Raw genomic sequence first — 25,324 nt, 5'->3', positions numbered from 1 at the left:
TAATCTTAGGAAAATGGTTAATTCAAATACTATTACAATTTCAATCAAAGTTATTTATGATTACTTAATTTTAGACGCGCTCATTATAGATATAAACGTATAATATCAGTGATCCTTCTTAAAAAAAACAACATTTTTTGCTTAAAATAAAGTCATATCTTTAATTTGATTTAATTGTGATAATGAAATTGATTCTTCTACATTCATTATATTAAAAACAATCATAAGATATATAAAGTTGTATGTATTGTAACACATATTTGATTTATATTTGTTTTAATTATTTTCGATTCCTTTATTTAAGTAATGCTCATTATGGATATATTTTTTAGAGTTTATAGTTGATTATAATATTGACATGTTACTACTGCAATATTAAATAGTAACAATATGGAACATATCTTAAAAAATAATATTAACAATGAACAACATAAGTTTTTATTGTATCTATTAGTGAACCAAATATATAGATTATAAAGTGATTACTATTTAGTTAATTACTTATTTTCATATGTAAAACGTTTTTCTTTACCAATTTTCCAGTTCCCTAAGGTAAGAAATTAAAATATTTAGTGATTTAATTATCATTTTTAAATTAAAATATTATTGATTTAAATTATTATTGTTCCAATTTAAAGATTTTATTTATTGTTTAAATTTTTACATAAGACTCTTTGCTGATTATATGTTCAATTAATTGTTGCATATGTAATAACATTTTTTATGTACTTTTCTGTTTGGGTACATAACTAGGAATTTTTTTTATTTTCAATTTAATACTACTTTCCATTGCGTTCAATATTTTCATTTTCACAACTGAGAATTTTCACAATCTTTTATGAAGTTTTCAAAGTAATACATATATTATTTATCAATACTAAGAAGTCATTTAATATTTCCTCATACTCTTCAATGATTAACCTTGCAGTATACATTTGGTCATGTAAAGAATACCCCCCAATGTTCAAATTTTACGGGCATTTAGTCGGGTATAATGATAAAAATGCAAATAACTTAATGAAATTGTCATTGGTGTTTTTTAATAGGAAACATGAAAAACCAAATTAAAAAATATTGATTACTTTGATTAAAGAAAAGTTCATATTTATCAGTGAGTTATGGATGAGGAATGTATAAGACATTCCACACCGCATATTAAATATGGTATCAAGATGGATTATGTGGATTATCATTCAAAAAATAATTTTGTCCTTAAATATTATTATACTTCAAAAAAAACAAATTTTTATTTTTAGTACGATCTATTCGTACGTATCCTTTATTATAATATGAAAATTAAAGTTACAAGTTTTTTTTATAGAAAATGATTGATCTTTAATTTTTGAATTTTTATATTATAAAACGAGATAAAGAAGTCTTCAAACACATATTTATCCTCGTAGAGATAACTTTCATTTTATTTTAATATATATAAAGAAACAAAATAGAGAATTCTTTCAGATATATTAATATTTTGATAAACATCTTTTTTTTCACATATAAAAATTGACAAAATTAAGAAATTTCTTAATACGTATTAATCTTTAGAGGAACAACTTTACTTTTATTATTACTAGTGTGTACAGGTATTCGTGCCTGTTGTGATATTACATACTTAATTTTTATATAATATATTTTTTTTTTTATGATAATGTTTAATTTAATGTGATATATGTGATTAATTAATGTATTGGTGGTAGTTGCTTAGGATTATATAGTTTTTTTTGTAAAAATTAAATAATGTTAAGAGCAATATAGGAAATGAAAATTACACACGGAAGTTATTTCAAATTTTAGCTTTATATATAGTATAGATTCCATAGAAAGATTTGAGACACATGTCCCTAGAACAAAAACATTGTATTCCTATTATTATATTAAAAATAAAATTACCTTATCAAGACATGAGAGATTAGACATAGCGTGATTATTTCATTCTATTATAATTTATATTGAAACAATGGAGATAAAATAATTTGTCAACAAATTAGGACTAAATACTTGTTGTTATTTTTATATTCGATATAAAATATTTTAACAAGCAAAGACCATCCACAATAATTAATTAACACTTAAGTAAATAATAATCATTATTAAAAATTCAACAATCACACTTATTTTATTCTTTTGAGTTTATTAAATATTTTAACATGCAAAGACCACCCAAAAATACTTACACATATGACATATCTACAACCCGTACGTATTTTATTATTTTCAATTTTTTATGAATTGGATAAAATTGAGTGTTTCTATTTAATGTATTTTTAATTAAAAAATTTAAACAATAGACCAAAATTGGATCCCCACAAACATTCGTATCAATTTAAATAATATGTGAAGGGAGGATTTACAGTTAATATAAAAATAAAATTTCATAAATATTAGTATGAATCTTTCTAATATGTTAGTGCTGGAAAATAAGAAATAATTTGGGAAGCATAATAATAATTAAATAATATGTTTCCATTTCAGTTTTGGTATATATTAATGGATTGGAAATCAGTTTTTAGTAAAAATTTACTAAACGTTTTATAAATAATGAATAAAATAAAAAATATAGGAACTGGTTTAATTTTAAAAACTAGTTATATAAGAGTAATGTTATATCATTTTAATAAATTTTACTATCTACAAGAAAATGACACATGTATTACTTATAAATAAATAATCATTATTCATAAATAAAATGTCATTGATATAGCATTAATAAATAAAAGTATTATACTATGATATGTGATTTTCCTATATATATATAAATGTCAAAAGTATGATGTGACACCATAATAATATTTGAGAATTAAGGTCATGGCAATACCAGAAATAGTTTATTATGTTTTCGGTTTAGTGTTGTGTGCGTTCTTTGCACTGTGGAAATGGAACGATTTAAAGTACAGAAGGAAAGGATTGCCACCAGGAACAATGGGTTTGCCTTTTATTGGTGAGACTTCTTTGTTTCTCAAGGGACCAGATTTCATGAAACTTCGTAGATCAATGTAAGCCTAACTTCTTATAAGTTTTTACTGTATGTTAATTAAGTTTTATTTATCAGTGCATAGAATGTTAGTGTTTATTTTTTTCTTGGTATGAAAGTTTTCTTTTCCTGTAATAAGACTTGAGATGAACCATTCTCATGTTTGGCATTTTAAGTTAAAGTTTTGGCTTAAGATATGATATATCACATATGTTTTTCTGTTATTCTCATACTTTAATAATAATGAAACTTTTTGGTGGTTTGAGTCTCTCCGGTTATGGTCTGGTACAACAAGTAATATCAGAACCGATTGTTTGGCTGAAACATGGTGAAGTTAAGGAGGGAGCGAACCTATAAGTATGTAGTACCCACACTTGAGGAGAATATAGTTAGATTTATTAAAGTATGAAATCTACATAGGATCTAAGGAGAGGAGTGAAAAAAGTTATAAGTGGAAAAAATATATGAAACCATTATCTTAATGTTTTGGTTCAACACATGATATTTTACTTGTGACTATCCACTCTTCTCATACTCCGGTCAAAATGAAACTTCCTAGTAACTAGAAGCTCTTCAGTTGTGGTCTGGCCCAGTAGTTATTATGTTTTATGTTACACTTGCCATTACATTGTAATTAACATATTATGCAAAACTGAGGAAAAATCTGATATGGTTGCAATATAATTGTATTCGTCATTCAATTATAAAGACTAATTTTAATATTATAGTCATATTTTTATTCAATATTTTTGACATAATAATAGAATATTTAATGTTTTTATTTGTAAAACAGTAAAATTAAATTAGAGCATCTATCTTCTATTTTAATGTTCAAATTTTTAAAAATTCTTTTTTCTTTAATACCCTAACATAAAAAATCATAAACACCCCGATTTTTAAAAGAAATAAAACTAAAACCGATTTTTAAAAGAAATAAAACTAAGTTAAATCATTCAAATCTTCTACTTTAATGGTCAAATTTTTAAAAGTTCGATGTTTGGGAGTGACATTTATTAAAAGGATAGTTATGCAGCCCGAAAAGATTAATATCTTACTTATAAGGTAGGGATAATTTGATCTACAAATACAAATGATTTGTTTATTGAGGGCTGATTCCTTCTTTATTCATTACGCAATGATTAATTCATGTGTATCCATTATAGGTACGGAAATATTTTCAAGACTCATGCATTAGGATCTCCGATGATAGTGTGCATGGATCCAGAAATCAACAGATACCTGCTCCTAAATGAAGCTAAAATAGGCCTAACCCTTGCATACCCTGACTCCATAAAGAATATAATAGGGGTTAACATGGCTCAGGTTAATAGCACAGTGCATAAACGTGTTAGAGGAACACTATTATCTCTTATTGGTCCTGCTGCACATAGGGATCATCTTGTGCCAAAATTGGACAGGTGTATGAGGTCTTTCCTTCACAATTGGGCTGGTAAAACCATTGATATTCAACAAAAAGCCAGACAGGTATATAAGTAACAATAATGAACAAAGATCTTGTCTCAAAAGTTGTTCTCACTCAATGTTTAAAATTTTATTAATACGAGACAAAATTTAAGACATGATTTAGGATATTAGAATTTTGTTCAACAATAATAATTCTCAATAAAAGTATCGAAGAAAATTATTAAAACACTCAAATCATAGACATGTTGTTGATATTAACAGGAACCATGCTAAAATTAATTCCTCATTTTTTTCTCTATTTAGATGGCATTTATGGGATCATTGGAGCAAATTGTAGAAAATGAACCAAACTCATTCTATGAGTCCTTTGAAGATTTATTTGTGAAGATGTCTTTAGGATCAATGTCCCCCCTTATTAAAATTCCTGGCACCAAATATTATCAAGGATTAAAGGTATGTTGTAGAGAGAGTTCACTTGTTCCCAAATCTGTTGATAATGTATATTCGTTTTTACTTTGCTTGTGTTCTCACATTGGAGCCCGTATGAAAAATTACAAACATTTATTTTTTGCAGGCTAGAACAAAAGTGAATGCATTACTTGAAGAGCTTTTTGCCAAGAGAAAAGCTTCTTCAGTTACTCATGATGATTTTCTTGAACAGCTTATAAGAAACAGTGATTCCAATTACAATTCAACTGAAGAGATAATTGAACAAATTATCACAATCATATACGCAGGTTATGACAGTATATCATCTACTGCAATGATGTTTGTCAAATATCTTCATGACAATCCAAGAGCTCTTCAAGCCATAAGGGTTAGTCAATGCTTTTTGTATAATAAAGCTCTTCACTATTAAACTTAAAAGCTATCACGAAAACATTGTTTAATTAAGTTTTAACTAAATGTTGACACATGTCATGATTTTAAGGTTAGTAAGAGATAACTTATGTTTTAGTACGGGCAAATACTTTATTCTTTTTTAACTAATCAAATTTGTCTCTAGGAAGAGCATTTTGCACTCCAACAAAATAAAAGGCCAGAGGAACTAATCAATTGGAATGACTACAAGAAAATGAGCTTTACTCGCGCCGTAAGGACTGCTATACACTTTGATTCTAGTTCTATATGAAATGATGAGATACACAAACTTTCAATTATCACAAACAAAAGGTTTTATATGAAAATTTGTCATTTGTTTATGTTGTCTGTAGGTTATTTTTGAAACCCTAAGGCTGGCTAGTATTGTTAATGGGTTAGCAAGGAGGACCACTAGTGACCTAGAATTGAATGGTATATCTTAAATTTTCAATCAAGGTTACAGACCTTAGATTTGATATTTATTAAAGTTTTCAGTTAGCAATGACTATCTTTATCATTTGTTAGGATTTATCATCCCTAAGGGGTGGAAAATTTATCTTTACAAAAGAGAGATCGGCTTGGATCCCTTCCTCTACCAAGAGCCTTTAACTTTTAACCCATGGAGATGGCTGGTGAGTTCCTCAATAATAAACTTAATTCTTCTGTGCATAAAGAATCTTCTTACTAATGAAGACAAATATATTGAAATGCAGGAAAAAGGGGTGGAGTCTCATAACTATAACTTGTTATATGGAACAGGAGGTAGGGAGTGTCCTGGAAAGGAACTTTCAATAAGTAGATTCTGTCTTTTCCTTCACCACTTTGTGACTAAATACAGGTATATAATAGTACCTACCTTGTAGATAATATTTTTCTCAAGTCTTATTTTCTACTGTTATTTTCATCCTCCATTATTCAAAATTTAAACCTGATGTTATAAATGTTTAATTTGTACTTTTGTTATCACATAATAATTAAGAATTCATTACCACATAATAATCCTTATGAAAAAACTCAGTGCACCAATAAATTTGTATCCGCTACAGTCAATTAAGTTACATGTAAATGTTACCCAAGAGTTTCTAGTGTTATTGAAGATTTTATGCCTATAGTTTAATTATTTATCCCCTAAGCTAAACGTGTATTTTTTTTGTAGGTGGGAAGAAGTACAGGGAAACGAACTTCTGTTGTACCCGAGAGTAATAGCACCAAAAGGACTACACATAAGGGTCTCAGATTATTAGAAAACAACAGTTGTATCCATTTCGATCAAGACTTTGTCATGAACTTGGACAATGATTTAAACTTTCCCTATAAAATAATTGAGCCCTCACCTTCTCGTGGAGATGCTATTGGTGTTGGGTAGGACAGGTTCTATGCCTAGTTGAAAAAATAAATATACATGTTGATGTAATTTGAGGCCCAAGTTTCGTATGGTCTCCTTTAGTATTATAACATGATTTCATTAAAGGCTGTTTAATGCTAAAAAATTTCGTCAAACACTATGTATTTATCTCTCCAAATCAGCTAGGCAAGGCTGTTTAATGCTAGAATTTTTCATCATACACAAATATGTTTTTATCTTTCCAAATTAGATAGGCAATGATAAGGAAATATGATTATCTTCATCATTCATATATATTTTTTCTTTTGGTATGTAATAACATTGATGTTGGGTTGAGTTGCGAACCCCATATTGTTCTCTTTGGGATATTCATGACGATGTCCTTAATCATGCAAACAACTTTTATTTGTTTTGTTATTAATGACAACTTCCTTGGGGTTCTTTGTTGCGGATCATTTCTTAGCTTGAAAGATAACAACAAAGTATGGCCAACTTTGGTTGATGTAGGTTTTGGTTTCGGTTTGTAGGCGTTTTGGTTTGGGTTGGATGTGTATGGTGGAAGTATGAATTGCTAAGTGTATGAGTCAAGTTAAGGTCACAATTTTGGGGTGTTTGAGGGGGGATGGCGTCAACTTGGCTTGGTCTTGGTTGTTTGGTGTTATGTCGGCCAATATATGGTCAAGTGTGAGACTTGGCCACGGGTTGGGTGTATTTGGGTCAAGTATTGAGGCTTGGTCACGGCATGGGTGGAATGAGCTTGTAGGGTCACGACAAAGTGTGTAGGTTAAGTGTTGGCTAGGGTGGTGTGTGTTTGGCTAAGTGTTTGGTTGGATTTTGGTGAGGTGTGTGCGTGAGGCACAAGTGAAATGGAAAAGAAATAGGGTGAAGGGGCGCCATAAGCAAGGGTTGCTTGATAAGCCAAGGTGGTTCGTCACAAGTAAGGATGTTTGATAAGAACAAGGTGAACACGACAAAGATGCTTTAGGAGTTACACTCAACTAAAAGACAATCAAATTCTTAATAAAATCAAACTTGTTTATTCATCAATGAAATTCAATTACATATAGATGTGACTGGCCAAAAAGGGCTTCCACTAAAATTGCAAAATTTAAAAGTTTGAAATTTAAAAACTATCATGTAAAGGACTAAGTCTTAAGGGTGGTAAAATCCAATGGCTTAAGCTTGGCCTTTGAGCATACGGTTGCCTTTTTGAATTTGAAAGGGACTCATGGCTTGAATTTGGATTCACACGCCAAAGGTGAATGGAGTTGTGCCACAACTTGACTTTCAAAGAGGGTGGTTGAATTCATCTTGTTTGAAATTTGAAAGTCCTTGATTCATATCTTGCCAAATCAATTAGTTTAATCTTCAAGTAAATTTTGTGCTAGCTGAATTTGACCATCATATTTTCATGCCAAGAACTCCTTGATTTAGGGCAGCCGAATTTGATCCTTGAATTTGTCTTTCATGTGAATTTGGTCTTCCATGCCAACTTGAATTTGACCATGGCTAGAACTTATGATTATCCCAAAACTCTTGCACAATTTGTGGATAAGGCCTTGCAAAAATAAATCCATGCGCCCAAATTGAATTTGAAGGCCCCTTGAATTGCTAATTGAATTTGACCACTTGATCTTCTAATCTCCACATGCCAACAACTAGATTTGACCAAGCTTGTTTTTAGGGCACGTTTTAACCAATAGATCCACATGGTCATTTGACTCAATTTCTTGGGTCAAATTTCAAATATGATATCCTTAAAGATAATATGAAATAATTGTCTATATGGAACTTCGAAATGAAGTAGTAATATTCAATTTGGCTACTCCAAACTAAATATGCCTAGCCGAGAATTCTAGTCCATGTTGTGCTAAGGGCCATATGGCCGAATTTTAATTTGAATGAGACATCTCCAATTTGACCAGAGTTTTATTGGACCATATTTTTATTATGTGCCTGCTAAATTTGAATTTGAAAGAGTTGGGATCCGTCTTGGCCGAGATAATTGTGATTGATCAGAGTTTCACCAAGCCATCTTTCTTTCATGCTCCTCATTTTGAATTTGAATGATGCTCAATCCATGTTGGCTGAGATATTCTCCAAGTTGACCGAGCCAATATTTGAATATTGATTTCTGACCGGGTTTGTTCTCATGTGCCCTGACTCATGCGCCCAACATCTAGCTAGGCTGGTGCACACGCCCAACATGCCATGTACCATGCCTAGTGTGTTAGCTTGGCCAAATTGGCCACTAATGGACCATTTTATATGCCTAAGTCATTTACTTGGCCACTAATGGACCACTTTACATGAGATTAATTAATTAATCTCCCAATCTCAATTACATGAATTTATTTGAGAAAATAAATAAAATGCTTTAAAATAAAATCCTAATCTACCAATGGAAAATAATTAACTTAAAATTAAAATGTCTTCATTGCCCTTCAGGTGGCTCTCCAGGGTCAATGGTGTCCTTGGTGAGCTTGAGTTGCCCTGATTTAGCCCTGACCTTAGTTATAGGGCCTCTTGTCCTAGATTGGCTCTAGAATCTAATGTTGCCCCTGGCTGGTTTACATTAGTTATCCTAAAAAGCTTAGTTCATTATGTTATTCAATATACAATGGAAAATGTTCAAATTTATACACTCCAAATTATTATCATGTTGTTATAAGTTGTTAACAACTAATCATTCGTGTTCTTGGTTATTGCATCTTATAAGCCCTAAATTTTGTAAAGCATATCAAACAGAAGGATTTAAGTTTTTTAAAAGGTTTTTAACAATTCATACTTTTGTTCTAATAATTCATATCAGACTACAAATAAATAGATTCAAGTATTTTGGGTCAATTATGTAATATAATGAGAAATTTGATTAAGATGTAACAATGACATGTCATAGAAAGGTGATACTCAAGCTAAAGACAAAATTTTACAACACAAATATAAAACCATCATTGTTATATGCATGATTATCTAATTTGGGCAAAAACCATGGGGCCGCCTGTTACATTAATTTGGCGGATAGGACATAAAAAATATGTGCATCCGTCCTAAAATGTCCGCCCAACATACCTTATTTGCTCAAGGGCATAACGGGTGGCCTACGGGCATTATTAGAGAAAGTAATGAATATTAAATATGCAAATATACATGTATTTTGTCAAATATAAGAAATTGAGTTTCATTAGTTATATATGTATTTGAATATAATATATGGGAAAGTACTATCATTCTCTTATTATATATATGCAATTGTATTTTTTATATTATATACATGCATATGTACTATTCCTTTTGTATTTTGTATACAAATTACATGCTATATATACTGTAACTTATGTATTGTTTTATTTGTATGATTATTTATTATGATAAATACATTTGTATATTTGTATACAAATTATGTATTGTTTATTTTGTATGACTAGATTATATTTATATATTGTATATATATATATATATATATATTAACTTTATTTAGGATGTCCGACATACAAGCTTATCCTACCCATGTTTAGGTCAAACATGACATGATATTTCACGCTCTATTTAAAAACAGGTCTACTCATGTTCACCCTAATTTAGGCAGACATTGCATGGGCATGGGCAGAGCGAGCCTAATTGCTAAAACTAAGCATAAGACTGGTTATTGGGAGTAAGATGTCAACAAAAGAATAAAATTGATGTAGCACATATGAGAATGTTGTGTCGGATGAGCCAAGACGCCAAACAAAATAGGATTAAGAATGAATGGATTGGAGATAAAGTTGGAGTTTCTCATATATAAAAAAAGATAGAGTCACACCTTAGGCGGTTCACACATATATCAAAATTAAAAGATAACTAGAAAGCCTAGTTAGAAGAATAGATCAATCATTCCAATTTAAAGATGTTGAAGAAGCCAATAATAACAATAGTCAATGATAATAATATACGATAAAGTATAATAATATTGTTTAATCCATATAGCTGATAAAAATTAATGAGATCCATACCAACTCTCAAAGAATTAATCTTGGCCATGTGTACATTCCAACCTATATTGAATCATAGTATTTTAATAATAACATTAAATTGTAATAATTACATGAAATAATTTTTCTTCAAGACCAGATAATATTTATTGCATTCTCTTTTTATAGAAGGCCATGCGCCATTCTTAGTTAGGTTTTCCCCGAAGAATGACATATAATATTTTAATATTGAATAAAATGTTCTTATATAATTATATTTTAAAGAAAAATAAATTATTTTAAGATGTCTATAATTTTATAATAGAGTTTAATGAATTGTTTTTACATAGTCAAACATTCTTGTTATAACATACACTATGTACCAAAAATATAGGTAGTAATTAATAGCACCCACCTTTCACTAAGAGATGTGTTAACATATTCTCTTGTTCTTTTCTCTTATATTTATTCTCTTATATATTTATTCACTATACTTTTATTTTCTTGTTTATGGTCACTACTGCACAAAAATTACTTCCATTCCACCAACATACTCCTTTGAATTTTTAGTTCATAAGGTGTATTAGGTATAACAACCTCTCAATGACACATGTTTTAAAAAAAATTTATTAGAGTCACATTGACCCATCATTAGTACTTTAGGATTGCCCAATTATTTCTTTTATCTTTTCAGAAGTTATGAAACCTTGTCACCACTTTCTTTTTAATTTCAATTGAGTAATTTTGATGAACCATCATAACTTCACAACGCAATATTTTATGATAAAAATGTTTCAAAAGGTCCTCGCAATCTAACATCACTTATGAGCAAATTTTACTAATAGTTTAGAAGTCATAAAAGTCTAACACGACTTCTAAAATAACACGACTTGTAGTTCAGAAGTTATGTGATAACCCAACGTAACTGGTAAATTGAATTATACGATTGGGTTGGATTGTTTAGAAGTTGTGATATTTCAATATAACTTCTAAACTAAATTTTAAATAAAATGAGGTTATCAAACAATCAAACTAAGGATGTCAACGAAGTTGGATGGGCGCGAGAAGTGCTTACTCATGCCCATAGATGTGCTATTTGCGGGTACGGTGTGGGTCGGGCATCTGAGGGTTTTCAATGGAATTTTAGTTTTAATTTTATATATTTTATAATAATCAATATATAAAAATAATTGTTACATGAAACATAAGAATGTATATGATTATGTTATAGTTCAATCACAAAAGTTTATTATGAAGAAATAATAAAGTAAATAATATATAATAATAATAAAATATAATATGTTTACAAAATTTAATTAAAAAATTATACATATGTGGGTACTCACATGGTGAGTATCATAAAACTCATTTTATCCATAAGCTATTATTAAAGGCATCCTTATTGATATTTTACAGATATCCTAGTGAGCATTTTACAGTATCTACAGATCGAGTTTTTTTGCCATTTTTAGGTCAAACATAGTTTTAAACTAAAAAATTCAAGGAATAATTTTGGAAAATAATTTTTTGGAGGCAAATTTTCAGATATATTTTGAAAATGCATTATTCCAATAATTTTCCAATTAGGAAATGCTACTTTATTTATCTCTCTCATATAAAATAGAAATTTGCCTTGAGGAAATAATAGAATTTCGTAATAAAAGAGAACTAACTCATTTTTTTACGGTTTGGACAACTACAACACTGTAGAATTTCTAATAATTGAAGTTATTTAATGTTTTTTAATCCTTTACAATTACTTCAAACAAAACAAAATTCTAAGCAAAAAATAATAATTAATAATATCAATATTAAAAAATTATAAGGAACATACCATTTGATATTAAAATTTGAGCATCATGTTCACACCAACAATATGGTATTACTAAGTATTAGAATAATTTGAGTTCTTTATGTTTTCAGTCATGCATTTTTATCTCTCAACTGTTGTTCTTATGTAAAATCTATTCCATCTTTTATTTCAAGCGATTTGGGTTAGCATATGTGGCGAATGACCAACATATATATAGTCATTCCTCTACCGAGAGCCTTTAACTTTTAATGTTTTGAAATTACGAACAAATTTAAAAATTAGTGTTTTGTCAATAATTATTATTTATGGTAAATTATTATGATATTGTATGACTCATATAGTTGACCGCATCTTATTGAACTAGGACTTAATTATTTAGGAAATGTCCAAATATTTTTGGAATATTAAGGAAGTGTTACATATATTTTCCCTTTAAATCTCTTATAACTTGTACGAAATCAAATAAATAAAAAATGGCATTAAATAAGTATAGAATTTTGCGTATGGTAATAAGATAAAATTTAGTCTAATATCACTTTTGGTTAACTATTATTTAGTAATGTACATGGATAAACATTTAGTCAAATAATATATTTTATAGGTATGCCACTTGAAGAGAAAACTACCATTTATTTATACTAGTGTTTACGGACATTTCGTATCTACCAGCTAATATTACATGATACTACGTATTTAATTTTTATATGTTTCATTTTTTTTATAATTAGAATATATTTTTTGTATTTGGTGTACTTTATATTATATTTTTTTGTTTATGATAAGTTGAGTTTAAGGTGAGAGATGTGGTTATTTAATGTGTTGGTGGTGGTTAATTAGGATTATATGGTTTTTTTTTGTAAAAATTAAATAATATAAAAGGTAAAATAAGAAATTAAAATTACATCATGGTGGAAGTTACATCATATTTTGTATTTATATATATATATATATATATATATATATATAAAAAAGAGATTCTTATTGTCGTTACCTCTTTTTTAGGTATAATGATACAAATGCAAATAATTTAATGAAGTTTTAACTTTTAATTGATGTGTTTATAGCAAAACATTGTATCAAGCATCCCACACTCCCTCTTATAAAAAAGAGAAAAAAGTGTATATATATAAATTTTATTTTTTTGTAAATTCCTCCTATATATATAAATGTGAAAAGTTTGATCTAACACCATAATAATATTTGAGAATTAAGGTCATGGTAATACCAGAAATAATTTATATACATACACCTTCGGCCAAAAAAAATTTGAATGGAGGATTTACAATTGATATAAAAATAAAATTTCATAAATATTAGTATGAATCTGTCTAATATGTTATTGCTGGAAAATAATAAATAATTAGGAAAACATAATAAGCAAATAGTATGTTTCCATTTCGGTTTTTGTATTAATGGATAAGAAATCAGTTTTTAGTAAAAATTAACTAAAAGTTTTCTAAATAATGAATAAAATAAAAAAATATAGGAACTTATTCATTGTCAAAAACAAGTTATATATAAGTATAATGATATATCATTCTAATAAATCATCATACCTATAAGAATGTGACACATGTATCACTTATAAATAACTAATCATCATTAATAAATAAAATATCACTTTATAACATCATTAATAAACAAAGTATCCTTTTGTGATTTATGATTTTCCAATATATATAAATGTGAAAAGTTTGATCTAACAACATAATAATATTTGAGAATTAAGGTCATGGCAATACCAGAAATGGTTTATTATGTTATTGGTTTAGTGTTTTGTGCGTTCTTTGTATTGTTGAAATGGAACGATTTAAAGTACAGAAGGAAAGGATTGCCACCAGGAACAATGGGTTTGCCTTTTATTGGTGAAACTTCTTTGTTTCTCAAGGGACCAGATTTCATGAAACTTCGTAGATCAATGTAAGCCTAACCTCTTTTAATATTGATTGTCTCTTAAGTTTTATTTATTTGTGCATAATAATGTTAGTGCTTATTTTCATTGTGGTCCGAGAGTTTTTTCCCCCGGGAATAAGAGTTGAAATGAAGCATTCTCATGTTTGACATATGGGTTATTTTTTCTTGAGTATTAATTATTATTCCCTTTAAAAAATGAACAAAGAGATAGACGTATGCCCTTTCTACTTTCCCCAATGCTCGAAACAGTGTTTTTAATTTTTATAGTGCGGTCCCAAATAGTGGAAAAATACAGTAGATATGGTCGATACAACTTTTATTATGAACCTGATATTATTATAAAGAATCCTCAAACTATATAATATTGATGGGGAAAGTGCATATTAAAACATTTGCTCTAAAGAAAATAACACATACAAGATCCTAGATCTCAATATCATGTTCAGCTATTTTTAATTGAGTTTGTCACAAGTGTAAAACTTAACGTTTTATTTGATTATTTAGTTATTTGATATTGTTATGTACTAGATCGAATCAATAATTTATACACCTTTACTTTTAGATTATCCATATATTATTACATTATCTCTCCATCATATTTTCAAACTGTGAATGTTTTATTTTCTCCATATCATTTACACACTAAAATTATTTAGAAATGGTTTTATAGAAAATAGTTAAATAGAATATATATTATAATTTTAGTGGTTGAATGAGATATCTTATCTCCTAATATAAGAAAATAATTTATTCTTCGTATATAACATTTAACAATCCACTTTATTCACAATTCTGGATTAGATAATACTTATGTATTATTATACTTAGAGGTCTAAAAATTTGATTCAGTTTTTGGTGTATTTCATTGACCAAATCGAATACAAACTTATGATTTGGTTCAACTTAATTAACTATAAATTTAATTATATGAACCGTTCTTAAATGGTTCGATTTGGTTTCCTGGTTTTTCCTAATATTTTTTTATAATAAATCTTGCATTAATTATAAATTCAAAATGTATTACAAAAATATAGTATATCCAGAAAAGAAAAAAATTTATTATTATTATTATTATAAAATTTGAATCAAATATAGATAGATAAAAAATTGAAATTCATATCTAACAAATACAACAATTATACAATTTATGGAGAAAAGAAAAGCTAATTATCACACATATATGTGTATAATAACATAATCCACAATTAGTGAGATATATCTATTAGTAATAGTATAACAATACAATTCACGATTAGTAACATATACCAATTAGTAAAATATATAATAGTTACATGTATAAACTTACAATTCACAATTAGTAACACATACAACAATACACATGTAACAATGTATTGTATATTTTAGTTTTAAACTTAATACTACAAAAGTTATTAGAAGATATGTTTCAAAACATCAAGACGGTGAGAAAAAAGTTAGTAAGTAATAACATATATAATACTAGCATAACAATAATTTAGTAACATACAAAACATTATAATTCACACAAAAATGATAATTTAAGTCACAAAATTGGTTGAAAATTTTAAATAAGAATAAAACATCATTCCCTAGTATCTATTCTTTTATTATGCGTTCAGTTCGATTCAAATAATTCCTAAATTTCTAAAACCATAAACTGAACCAAATATAAATGGTTTTTAAAAAAATAACTGAATCAAACCATAAAACTAAATTGAACCATATTTTGTGATTTGATTCGATTCAAACAGGTGCATTAATGCTACTATTATCCCATTGTCTAAATAATTCTGAATATTATTGGTGTATCAAAAGTTTATTTTTTTAATATGTTATATTACCATTTGTGTAATTTTTAATGATGATTTAGCAATTTAATGTTTTTATTTGTTCAAAATAGGAAAAAGTTTAGAAAGCCTCCTTAAATTTTATGTATTTTGCAAGTAGACCCTATAAACTATTTTTTCTTTTTAATTATTTTTTAAACATTAACTATTAATGAAATTGATCTCTATGTACTTAAAATTTTAAATTACTAACAATAAAATTGGAATATTGTTTACTAAAAATAAAATTTGTCCATAGCAGCATAATTAGCAGACAAAAATAGTGCATCTATCCATTTCATACTCATTTATCATGAATAGAGAGAAACATTTGTTATTGTTATCAAACTTCACCAATCACTACATGCATAGTGTCTCCTTCCCAAATATCCAGTGTCTAATATCTGACGAATTTTATGGTCAATTTTGCCTTAAATATTGGTTATGATTCGTGTGGAATTAACATAAATATTAGTAATTTAAGATTGTATGTATATAGGAATCAATTTTAACAATAGGTAAAGTTTAAGGAGTAATTAGGAAGAAAAAATAGTTTATAGTATCTATTTGTAAAAGACATAAAGTTTAAGGGGGTTTTGTGAACTTTTCCCTTTAAAATATTTAATGTTCCTATTTTTAAAAATAATAATAAAACAAAGCTTCTATTTTAGTGTCAAGATTTTTATTTCGGATTTTGTTAAATATTTAAAAAATAAAAAACAATACATTTTAATTAGAGAATCCAAATCTTCTATTTTAATGGTAAATTTTCCAAAATTATTTATTTCCCTGGCATAAAAAATCATTAACACTCCTATTTTTAAAAGTAATAAAATTAAGTCAAGTCATTCAAATCTTTCTCTTTTAATGGACAAACTTTTAATTCAACCTTTTTATGTCTTAAATCATGCTGTTTTAAAAAAACTCTATTGCAAATTTGTTTATTTTCTAAAATTATATTTTATTTAAAAATTATTTAACCAATTTGTAATAACAACTTTAAATTAGAGTGTTCAATTCTCCTATTTTAATGCTCTAATCTATATTAAAAAGATTGTAATAAAAATAATTTAAATATGTTATTTACCAAATTATTTAAAGCTCTTATTTGAGTGCTAAACTATACACAAAGATATGATTTGGTTAACCTCAATTAATGACAAATTTTATTGCAAAAATTGTACCGAATTGCTCATGATATGGTTTGGTTCAGTTCCACAATTTTCATGTTTTTTGTTTTTTTTGTTGCATAAATTGAAAGTTCAAAATTTTCGTGGTTTAAACTGTAACCGCTTCCTATGAAATGTAGAATTAATTTATCGATAATTTTATTTAACTTACTAAATCTCAATCATTTTCATTTTCTACTCAAATTGTTAAGAGTAAATAATGATATTTTGGTAATAAATTCATTCGTTATATATAAAAAAACATGGTATATAAAACTTTAAAAATGGTCATATAAATAGTATCATAACAAAAACCTCAAAATATTTTATAAAAAAGGGAGGAGGGAATATTCTAGAACAAAATAAATAGCGAAACTAATTTTTTTATTTATCTTTTTGTCTTGAAAATTACATATATAGAGGTTTATTGACTAATTCTAAAGTTTCCTATATATGCATTATGCAATGATGAATGACAAAATGTTTGCATGTGTCTCCATTGTAGGTATGGAAGTCTTTTTAAGACTCACGCATTAGGGTCCCCTATGGTTATAAGCATGGATCCAGAAGTCAATAGATACATCCTCATGAATGAAGCTAAAGGTCTAGTCCCTGGTTACCCTGAGTCAATGAAGAATATACTAGGGATTAACGTTGCTGAGGTTCATGGTGCTGTTCATAAACGTATTAGAGGATCACTTTTATCTCTTGTTGGACCCGTTGCACTTAGAGATCAAGTTTTGCCTAAAATGGACAAGTTTATGAGGTCTTTCCTTCACAATTGGGATGGTAAAACCATTGATATGCAACAAAAATCTATGGAGGTATAAACTAATGGTTTAGTACATCTTCTGTTCTATAAAGTGTCATATTTCATGTGATACTTAATGTGATTAGTCAGGAAATCACTTGATTATTCAACTTTTAATTTAAATATATTTTTTTCAATTAATTACATATATCAACTTTTATTATTAATTTGTAATAAATATACTACAATTGTCACCCATTAATTAAATTAAAATCAGCTTCGTGTATGTTATATATGATCCAGAAACATGTAATAATTCCCACAAGGCACATACATGCTATGAAATTTGAAGGCACATATATCATATATGTGATCCAGAACCATGCATTTTTATTAAATTTTATTACTATGAAATTTGATTAATTCAAGTTCTTTCTGTTGTAATCATGCTGATAATTCAAAGAAACATTAAAAAAATTAAAAGAATAATACAAACCATGTTTACATTCTTCAATTTGTTCTATTCAGATGGCATTCTTTGTAGCATTGGAGCTGGTTGTAGAAAATGAACCAAGGTCTTTCCATCAGTCCTTTGACGCTTTATTTCAAAATATATATAAAGGGACAATATCATTACCTTTTAAAATTCCGGGCAGCAATTATTATCAAGGACTCAAGGTATGTTGTAGACTTGTATTCTGTTGAATACTCATTTTTACTTTGATCAAGTTCACATTAACAATGTTGAACTTTTGTTGGTTGCAGGCTAGAGAAAAAGTGGATGTAATATTGAAAATGCTTTTAGCCAAGAGAAAAGCTTCTTCAGTTACTTATGATGATAATCTTCAGCAGCTTTTAGAAAATGATTCCAACTACAAACTAGATGAAGAAGAAGTAATTGAACAAATAATCACAATCTTATACTCAGGTTATGAAACTGTATCAACTACTACAATGATGGCAGTCAAATATCTTCATGATCATCCAAAAGCTCTTCAAGCAATAAGGGTGAGTCAAAGTTTTTAGTGTAGTAAAACTCTTCACTATTAAACTTAAAAGCTAGAAGAAAAGCTTTATAATATCAAAGCCATGGTTTAAGTTTTAACTTTGTTTAACTGGTCTACAGGAAGAGCATTTTAATATCAAACAAAACAAAAGGCCTGAAGAACTAATCAGCTGGGATGAATACAAGAAAATGAACTTTACTCGCGCGGTAATCACTTATCTATACCCATTTCTAGTTCTACAATGAGATGATGTATTGCGGTTATGTTATGTTTACCTTGTGGAAAATGTGGCCGATAGGACCGCATGGGGAAACTCCCAAAACTGAAATATTGCAGCCGCAATTCCGGTTGTGAATGGTGGTTTAAAACTTCATGAACTACATAATTTTTCAAATTATTGCATGCTACAAATTTTCTCAAGCAAAAAGGCAGAAAAAGTTTTTCAATTGTTTATGTTGTGTGTAGGTGATTTTGGAAACTCTGAGGCTGGCTAATGTTGTTAATGGAGAGTTGAGGAGGACCATTAAAGATGTAGAATTGAATGGTATTTTAAATTTTCAATCTACAGGACAGAACCTATATTGTTTTTGAGTTTAAATTTTCATTTAGCATTGACTATCTCAATTTCTTGTTAGGGTTTATCATCCCCAAGGGATGGAGAGTTTATGTTTACACAAGGGATAGCAACTTGGATCCATTCATCTTTCCAGAGCCTTTAACTTTTAACCCATGGAGATGGCTGGTTAGTTGCTCATCAACAAACTTAATTCTTCTATGCATAAAAATAGTTTACCTGCTAATACAATAACAACGTAACCAAGTCTTTATCTCATTAGATAGAGTCGGTCAACTACTTTCGTAATTTAGCTGCTAATGAATATAAATTTTGAAATGCAGGAAAAAGGTTTGGAGTCTCATAACTATAACATGTTATTTGGAGCAGGAACTAGGATATGTCCCGGAAAGGAACAAGGCATATGTAAGATCAGTCTCTTCCTTCACTCCTTTGTCACTAACTACAGGTACTGTACCTATCTTATAGATATATTTTTCTGGGATTTTGTAGATATTTTTATTATTAACCTTATAAAACCAATTTCTGAATTTGAATGACTAAATTAAGTTTCACATTCAATTTAATTAATCCAAAATGAAACGAGAATAATATTACAAGATCAAATTTAAACGAAAAATAGCTTCGAAAGCCAATCTAATAATCTTGTCTAGTTAAAACTTAATTAGAGTCTATTTGCCATGGACACATTTTGTATACGCTGATGCCTAGCATCATTTGGGTAATAAATGGTCTAAACTATATATAATTGAACACCTGCATAAGTCTGACTAATGTTTAACTATATATACTTTTTCAGGTGGGAGGTGGTAGAGGACAAACTTCTGACATTCCCGAGAGTTATTGCACCAAATGGACTACACATAAAGGTGACAAAGTACTAGCAAACAAAATTGATGATGGGTATGGTATTGGTGATGATGGGTTGCCCTAATTAAAGGCTCTCTGCCCGTTAAAATAAATAAATGGACATGTGTATGGAAGTCTAGGCCTAGGTTTCATTAGGTTAATTAAACTTGATTGAAATAGGCCAAAGGCTCTTTCTTTTGATGTAATTTCTTTACTTGAATATTTTGTTTGTTTGGAAATTCATAACATGTGATGCAAAATGCATATTTGTTGGTGTTGGATGATATTGCGACTATGAAGTCTCCAACCACTAAGAATTTTCATTGTTATCGGGTATGGAAAAAGTGAAGAAACACAAGTAAAACACCACGTCTTGAACCAAAACCTTAAGGCATTAGTTTAATGAGCATTTTCTACTTATAAACTTTTTTACTCTCCCCCATATATCCAATGTGGGATTTCCCACTTGAATAAACCCAACAATTGGCAATTAGATAAATAAAATAGAACAAAAGTAAAGGAATGATATAAGTAATTTTGACATAGAAAAACTTCTTCAAATTGAGAAGTAAACCATAGTGGACCTAATTTAAAAATGGTTTTATTAGATAAAATAAGATTACAACATTTGTCTCTATCACTCTAAGATGATGACACTCAACTTCATCCAACAATGATGAAATTCACAAACTTTCCTTAAGAATAGTTTATTCTCACATTATTGTGGATATCAACTTTCTTACTTTCTTTCTATATTGCTTTTCTCACTACATGTCTTCTATTTCTCACAAGTTTCCTTTATAGAGTAAACGGATAATCAGTTCTTCATAAATAGATAGTGGATAATTAATGTTGATAATATTTTTAAGACACCTTGAAAATGCTATCTACGACATTCTATGTTGAAACTCATAATTTTTAAGAGTTAAAGAACAATTCCAAGACATTAGAAAGACCATTATTGAAGTATTTAGTGGATCATCTACCAAAGTTCAATGGTTACACTCATATTAATTTCATCATATATCAAAGTTCAATGATCATATTTTCCTATCAAAGGTTATCATTAATCATATTTTTATACAATTGTTTATTAATATCTTGATTGGAATTGTCTTGGTCAACATATTGAACCACTTCTTCAAATTAATCTAGCTCTCATTGTAAATACATAATTGGGTAGCTATTACTAACAAATGTTGGCATGTACTGTTATTGGCTTGACTTGATATCAATGAAACGCATTGTCTGATTATCATGTCAGAAAGAATTTCAATACAAGGATCATAATGAAAAAGGACCAAACGACTACTAGTCGCTTCAACACTATCAAAATGATCAATATTTAATCTACTTATAAAATTAAGTCGGACAAATTTTCATCGTGATGAAGTACAATATCTCTAGAATCTCACTATAATTTTTCTCTAGTTTCTCACTATGATATCTCTTTAATCTCTCATTGGGATTTTTCGCTCATCAATCTAGGATGAGGTACAATATTTCTCTAGCATGTCACTAGGATTTCTATTTAGTATTTCACTAGGATTTTTCTTTGGTCTCTAACTAGGATTTCTCTCTCATCTATTTAGGATGAATCATTATATATCTCTAGTCTTTCAGTGGGATTTTTCGCTCATCAATCTAGGATGAGGTACAATATTTCTCTAGCATGTCACTAGGATTTCTATTTAGTATCTCACTAGGATTTTTCTTTGGTCTCTAACTAGGATTTCTCTCTCATCTATTTAGGATGAATCATTATATATCTCTAGTATCTCACTAGGATGTCCTACATCTTAGATCACACATGCTATGCTTCACCGACGAATCTAGAAAATCTGATATCACTGTTGAGGAATTCAAAATCAATTTTCTTCCTTTGTGTGATGCAAATGGACACTTATGGAATTGACAAATAGATAAATAAAATAGATTAGAGCAAATATAGAGGAGACATCGATAATTTTAACATGAAAAAATATATTGAAATTGAGAAGTAAACAATGACGAGATCTAATTCAAAAATACCTTCAATATAAAAAGTATGATTATAATATTTACCTCTCTCACTTTAAAAGGATAGCACATGTTTATCTCTAGACACTCACTAGGAATAGCTTATTCTCAAGATGTGGTCAATAATAACTCTCACTTACTCTATATTATTTTCCTCACTTGCGTGTCATTTCTTCCTCATGTGTTCCATTTTATCTAGTGAAGGAGAGAAAAATGTCTTTATAAAGAGACGATGATGATGAATAATTAATGTTTTTTCATATTTTCAAGCCATATTCAAAATGTTATTTTCACCTTTCTATGTTGGAATTTAGAGTCTTAAAGAATCCATGAATAATTTGAAGACTTTGAAAATGTCATTATTAAATATATTGAATTGATCATCTATTAAAGTTTAATGATCATGTGTTCATACTCAATTGATCACTTTCCAAAGTTGAATGGTCATATTCTCCTATACTCCTACGAATTAACTAGTGATTTCCGACATTTTTTATAGCCTCGATTGTAAGGATGTTTAATTATATTTCAAGGATGCATGATTTCTTTGTTGTTTGCGTCTTTGCTTGTTCTAGCTTATTAATAAAAATGTCATAAGCATTAGTTAAGGGAGAGAAAAAGAAAAAGAAAACTTTATCCAAGGAATGATATGTTTTTTTTATAAGCAAATATATTAGAAACAGGCACAAGGGATGCCAACCCAATTACAACTTATAAAAAAGATCAATACAAGAGTAAGGATCAATACACAATTGGGCAAAAGTGTACAAATTTGATCCTATATTTTTAGAAATCCACACCCAAGACCTAATTTGAATCGAATCCTTAATCTGAGTAAAACTAACTTTGCCCCCCCTGAAAATAATATCATTTCTTAACTTCCAAATCGACCAAATAACAGCAAACCATAACATTCTCCACATCGATTTCCCTTTTCTATTCATACAGAGGGAATCATGCGTCTTTAGCGATTCCACAATCGAATCCAACAAGGTAATATCAATTTGAAGCCAAGAATAGAACCATTTCCACACATTAGAGACAAAAGGGCAAGAAAGGAAAAGATGCTCTAAATGTTCATCATGCAACAAACACAGATCGCACTTCAAATCATTCACCCCCACTATATTTCTCTTATGAAGCTCCACTTTTGTTGCTACCTTACCTCTGATAACTTTCCACATTGTGTTTAACAAGATCGTAAGCCTGATGGGGAAAGTATCCCCAGTAAACACCATGCACCTAAGTTCATCAATAATTAAACACAATCCATTTTTTATGCAACCAGCCATGGTTTCTCCACTTATGTGGTTCGGGTTGTGTTACATTGCCATACATTTTCATTCTGCCATCACAAATTTCGTAAAACTAAAGTTATTAACATTTTTAAATGAATAATCATAATGATATTTCGGTTGTAATATTCATAAATAACCGTAACAAGTTATCAAGTTTCTAGTGAGGTTTGAGAAGGAATATATGGAATCCCTCAATATCCAATCAAAATAAAATAACATATCTTGATCATCAGTAAAAATCAGTTGTAAAAAGATTAATAATAAGAGTAAACTACTTTATACCCTACGGTTTACTGAATTACACAAATCACTCTTAATTATACTAGCGTGTTGACAGGCACTCCCGTGCCTGTCAACCCGCTTTCCTATTGTTTGTAACGTGTTGTAATTGAATACATTAAATAAAATTGAACATTCAAATAGTATAGTAACTCACATTTATTTTTAAAGGTAAAAAAAAGTATGATTAATACATAATCCTTGAAATAAATCCTAATCTATAAAGTCTTCATGGAATGTTTGTGAACTGCATTCTTATCTTTGTAATAATGATTGCACAAAGTAATAGACATGATAAATTAGTAATTAATTTTCTTTGATATGAGGAAATTGAGAAATATTTTTATGTTTAGAATGTTGTTATTGAATACTGAAGCCACAATGTCGAATTATATTGGAAAAACCACAAAATTTATATATTTTTTATAGGAAAAATGATAGGTAATTTGGCTGATGTACAATACTTTGTTATAGAAATATGAAATATGTACATAATTTGTAATTGAATTACAAAAAGCTGTAAGATTAAGTAAAGAAGAAAATAATAATGTGTAATGAAAGTAATAATGACAGTATTCTCAATACTACACCTTATTAAGAAATAACTATGAAATGAAGAAACACAGTGAAGAAATAGGGACTATTATGTAGAGTAGAAAAGACGACATTGTATGCTTCTGAATCTCATTAGATTTGTGACTGTTGAGAATCGTTGGGTTGTTCTTGATAATCGTTGGTTGTTACTGAAGTATGACGGTCACATAAATGTAGATGTATGTAGTAACATCATTAGCATTAAGTCAATGCAATAAAATATCTTTAAAAACAATATTCTTTGTGAAATCACCCTCTTCCCCTTGAATTTTTCCTTCTTTAATAAGAATTTTTGTGGTAGCTTTTGAAACCCCTCTTGATAGAGCAACATATAGTTGTCCGTGTCCAAAGACATGTTTAGGAAGATAAATGCCTACATTAGGAATGGTTTGTCCTTGTGCCTTATTTATGGTGAGTGCAAAACTTAATCGCACAGGAAATTGCTTTCTGATAAGAACAAAAGGGAGTCCTGCATTGTCTGACGTTTTAAGTTTAATCCTAGGCAGAAAAGCTCTATGTCCAGCATGTTGGCCAGTTAGGATTTCCACATCTAACAAATTCATGTAAGTCCCACGACATAGTAATCTCGTCCCATTGCATAAGCCACTCTTTGGGTCTATGTTTCGCAACAACATCAATGGTGCACCTTTTTTTACTTTTAGAACATGCGGTGGTAAACCACCAGGAGTAATGG

General features: G+C 28.7%; 3 protein-coding genes across 3 annotated transcripts; all 3 read left to right on the top strand.

Moving 5' to 3' along the window:
• On the top strand, nucleotides 2,809-6,504 carry LOC109359685 (cytochrome P450 85A-like). Its single transcript, XM_019604379.1, has 9 exons — nucleotides 2,809-2,996; nucleotides 4,138-4,459; nucleotides 4,703-4,852; nucleotides 4,974-5,216; nucleotides 5,406-5,492; nucleotides 5,614-5,692; nucleotides 5,786-5,892; nucleotides 5,974-6,098; nucleotides 6,417-6,504. Exons 1-9 carry the CDS (start codon nucleotides 2,809-2,811, stop codon nucleotides 6,502-6,504), a joined length of 1,389 nt encoding a protein of 462 aa, XP_019459924.1.
• On the top strand, nucleotides 14,104-18,089 carry LOC109359683 (cytochrome P450 85A-like). Its single transcript, XM_019604378.1, has 2 exons — nucleotides 14,104-14,291; nucleotides 17,765-18,089. The coding sequence occupies exons 1-2, from the start codon at nucleotides 14,104-14,106 to the stop codon at nucleotides 18,087-18,089; spliced, it is 513 nt and encodes a 170-aa protein (XP_019459923.1).
• LOC109360156 (cytochrome P450 85A-like) lies at nucleotides 18,676-20,495 on the top strand. The gene is made up of 6 exons (XM_019604885.1): nucleotides 18,676-19,018; nucleotides 19,137-19,223; nucleotides 19,483-19,561; nucleotides 19,653-19,759; nucleotides 19,915-20,039; nucleotides 20,391-20,495. Exons 1-6 carry the CDS (start codon nucleotides 18,752-18,754, stop codon nucleotides 20,473-20,475), a joined length of 750 nt encoding a protein of 249 aa, XP_019460430.1. The 5' UTR covers nucleotides 18,676-18,751; the 3' UTR covers nucleotides 20,476-20,495.

Source organism: Lupinus angustifolius, chromosome LG11 (genome assembly GCF_001865875.1).
Source record: "Lupinus angustifolius cultivar Tanjil chromosome LG11, LupAngTanjil_v1.0, whole genome shotgun sequence".
Taxonomy (NCBI): Eukaryota; Viridiplantae; Streptophyta; class Magnoliopsida; order Fabales; family Fabaceae; genus Lupinus; species Lupinus angustifolius.
Note: the sequence above shows the minus strand (reverse complement) of the source record. Positions and strands in the feature narration are given on the sequence as shown.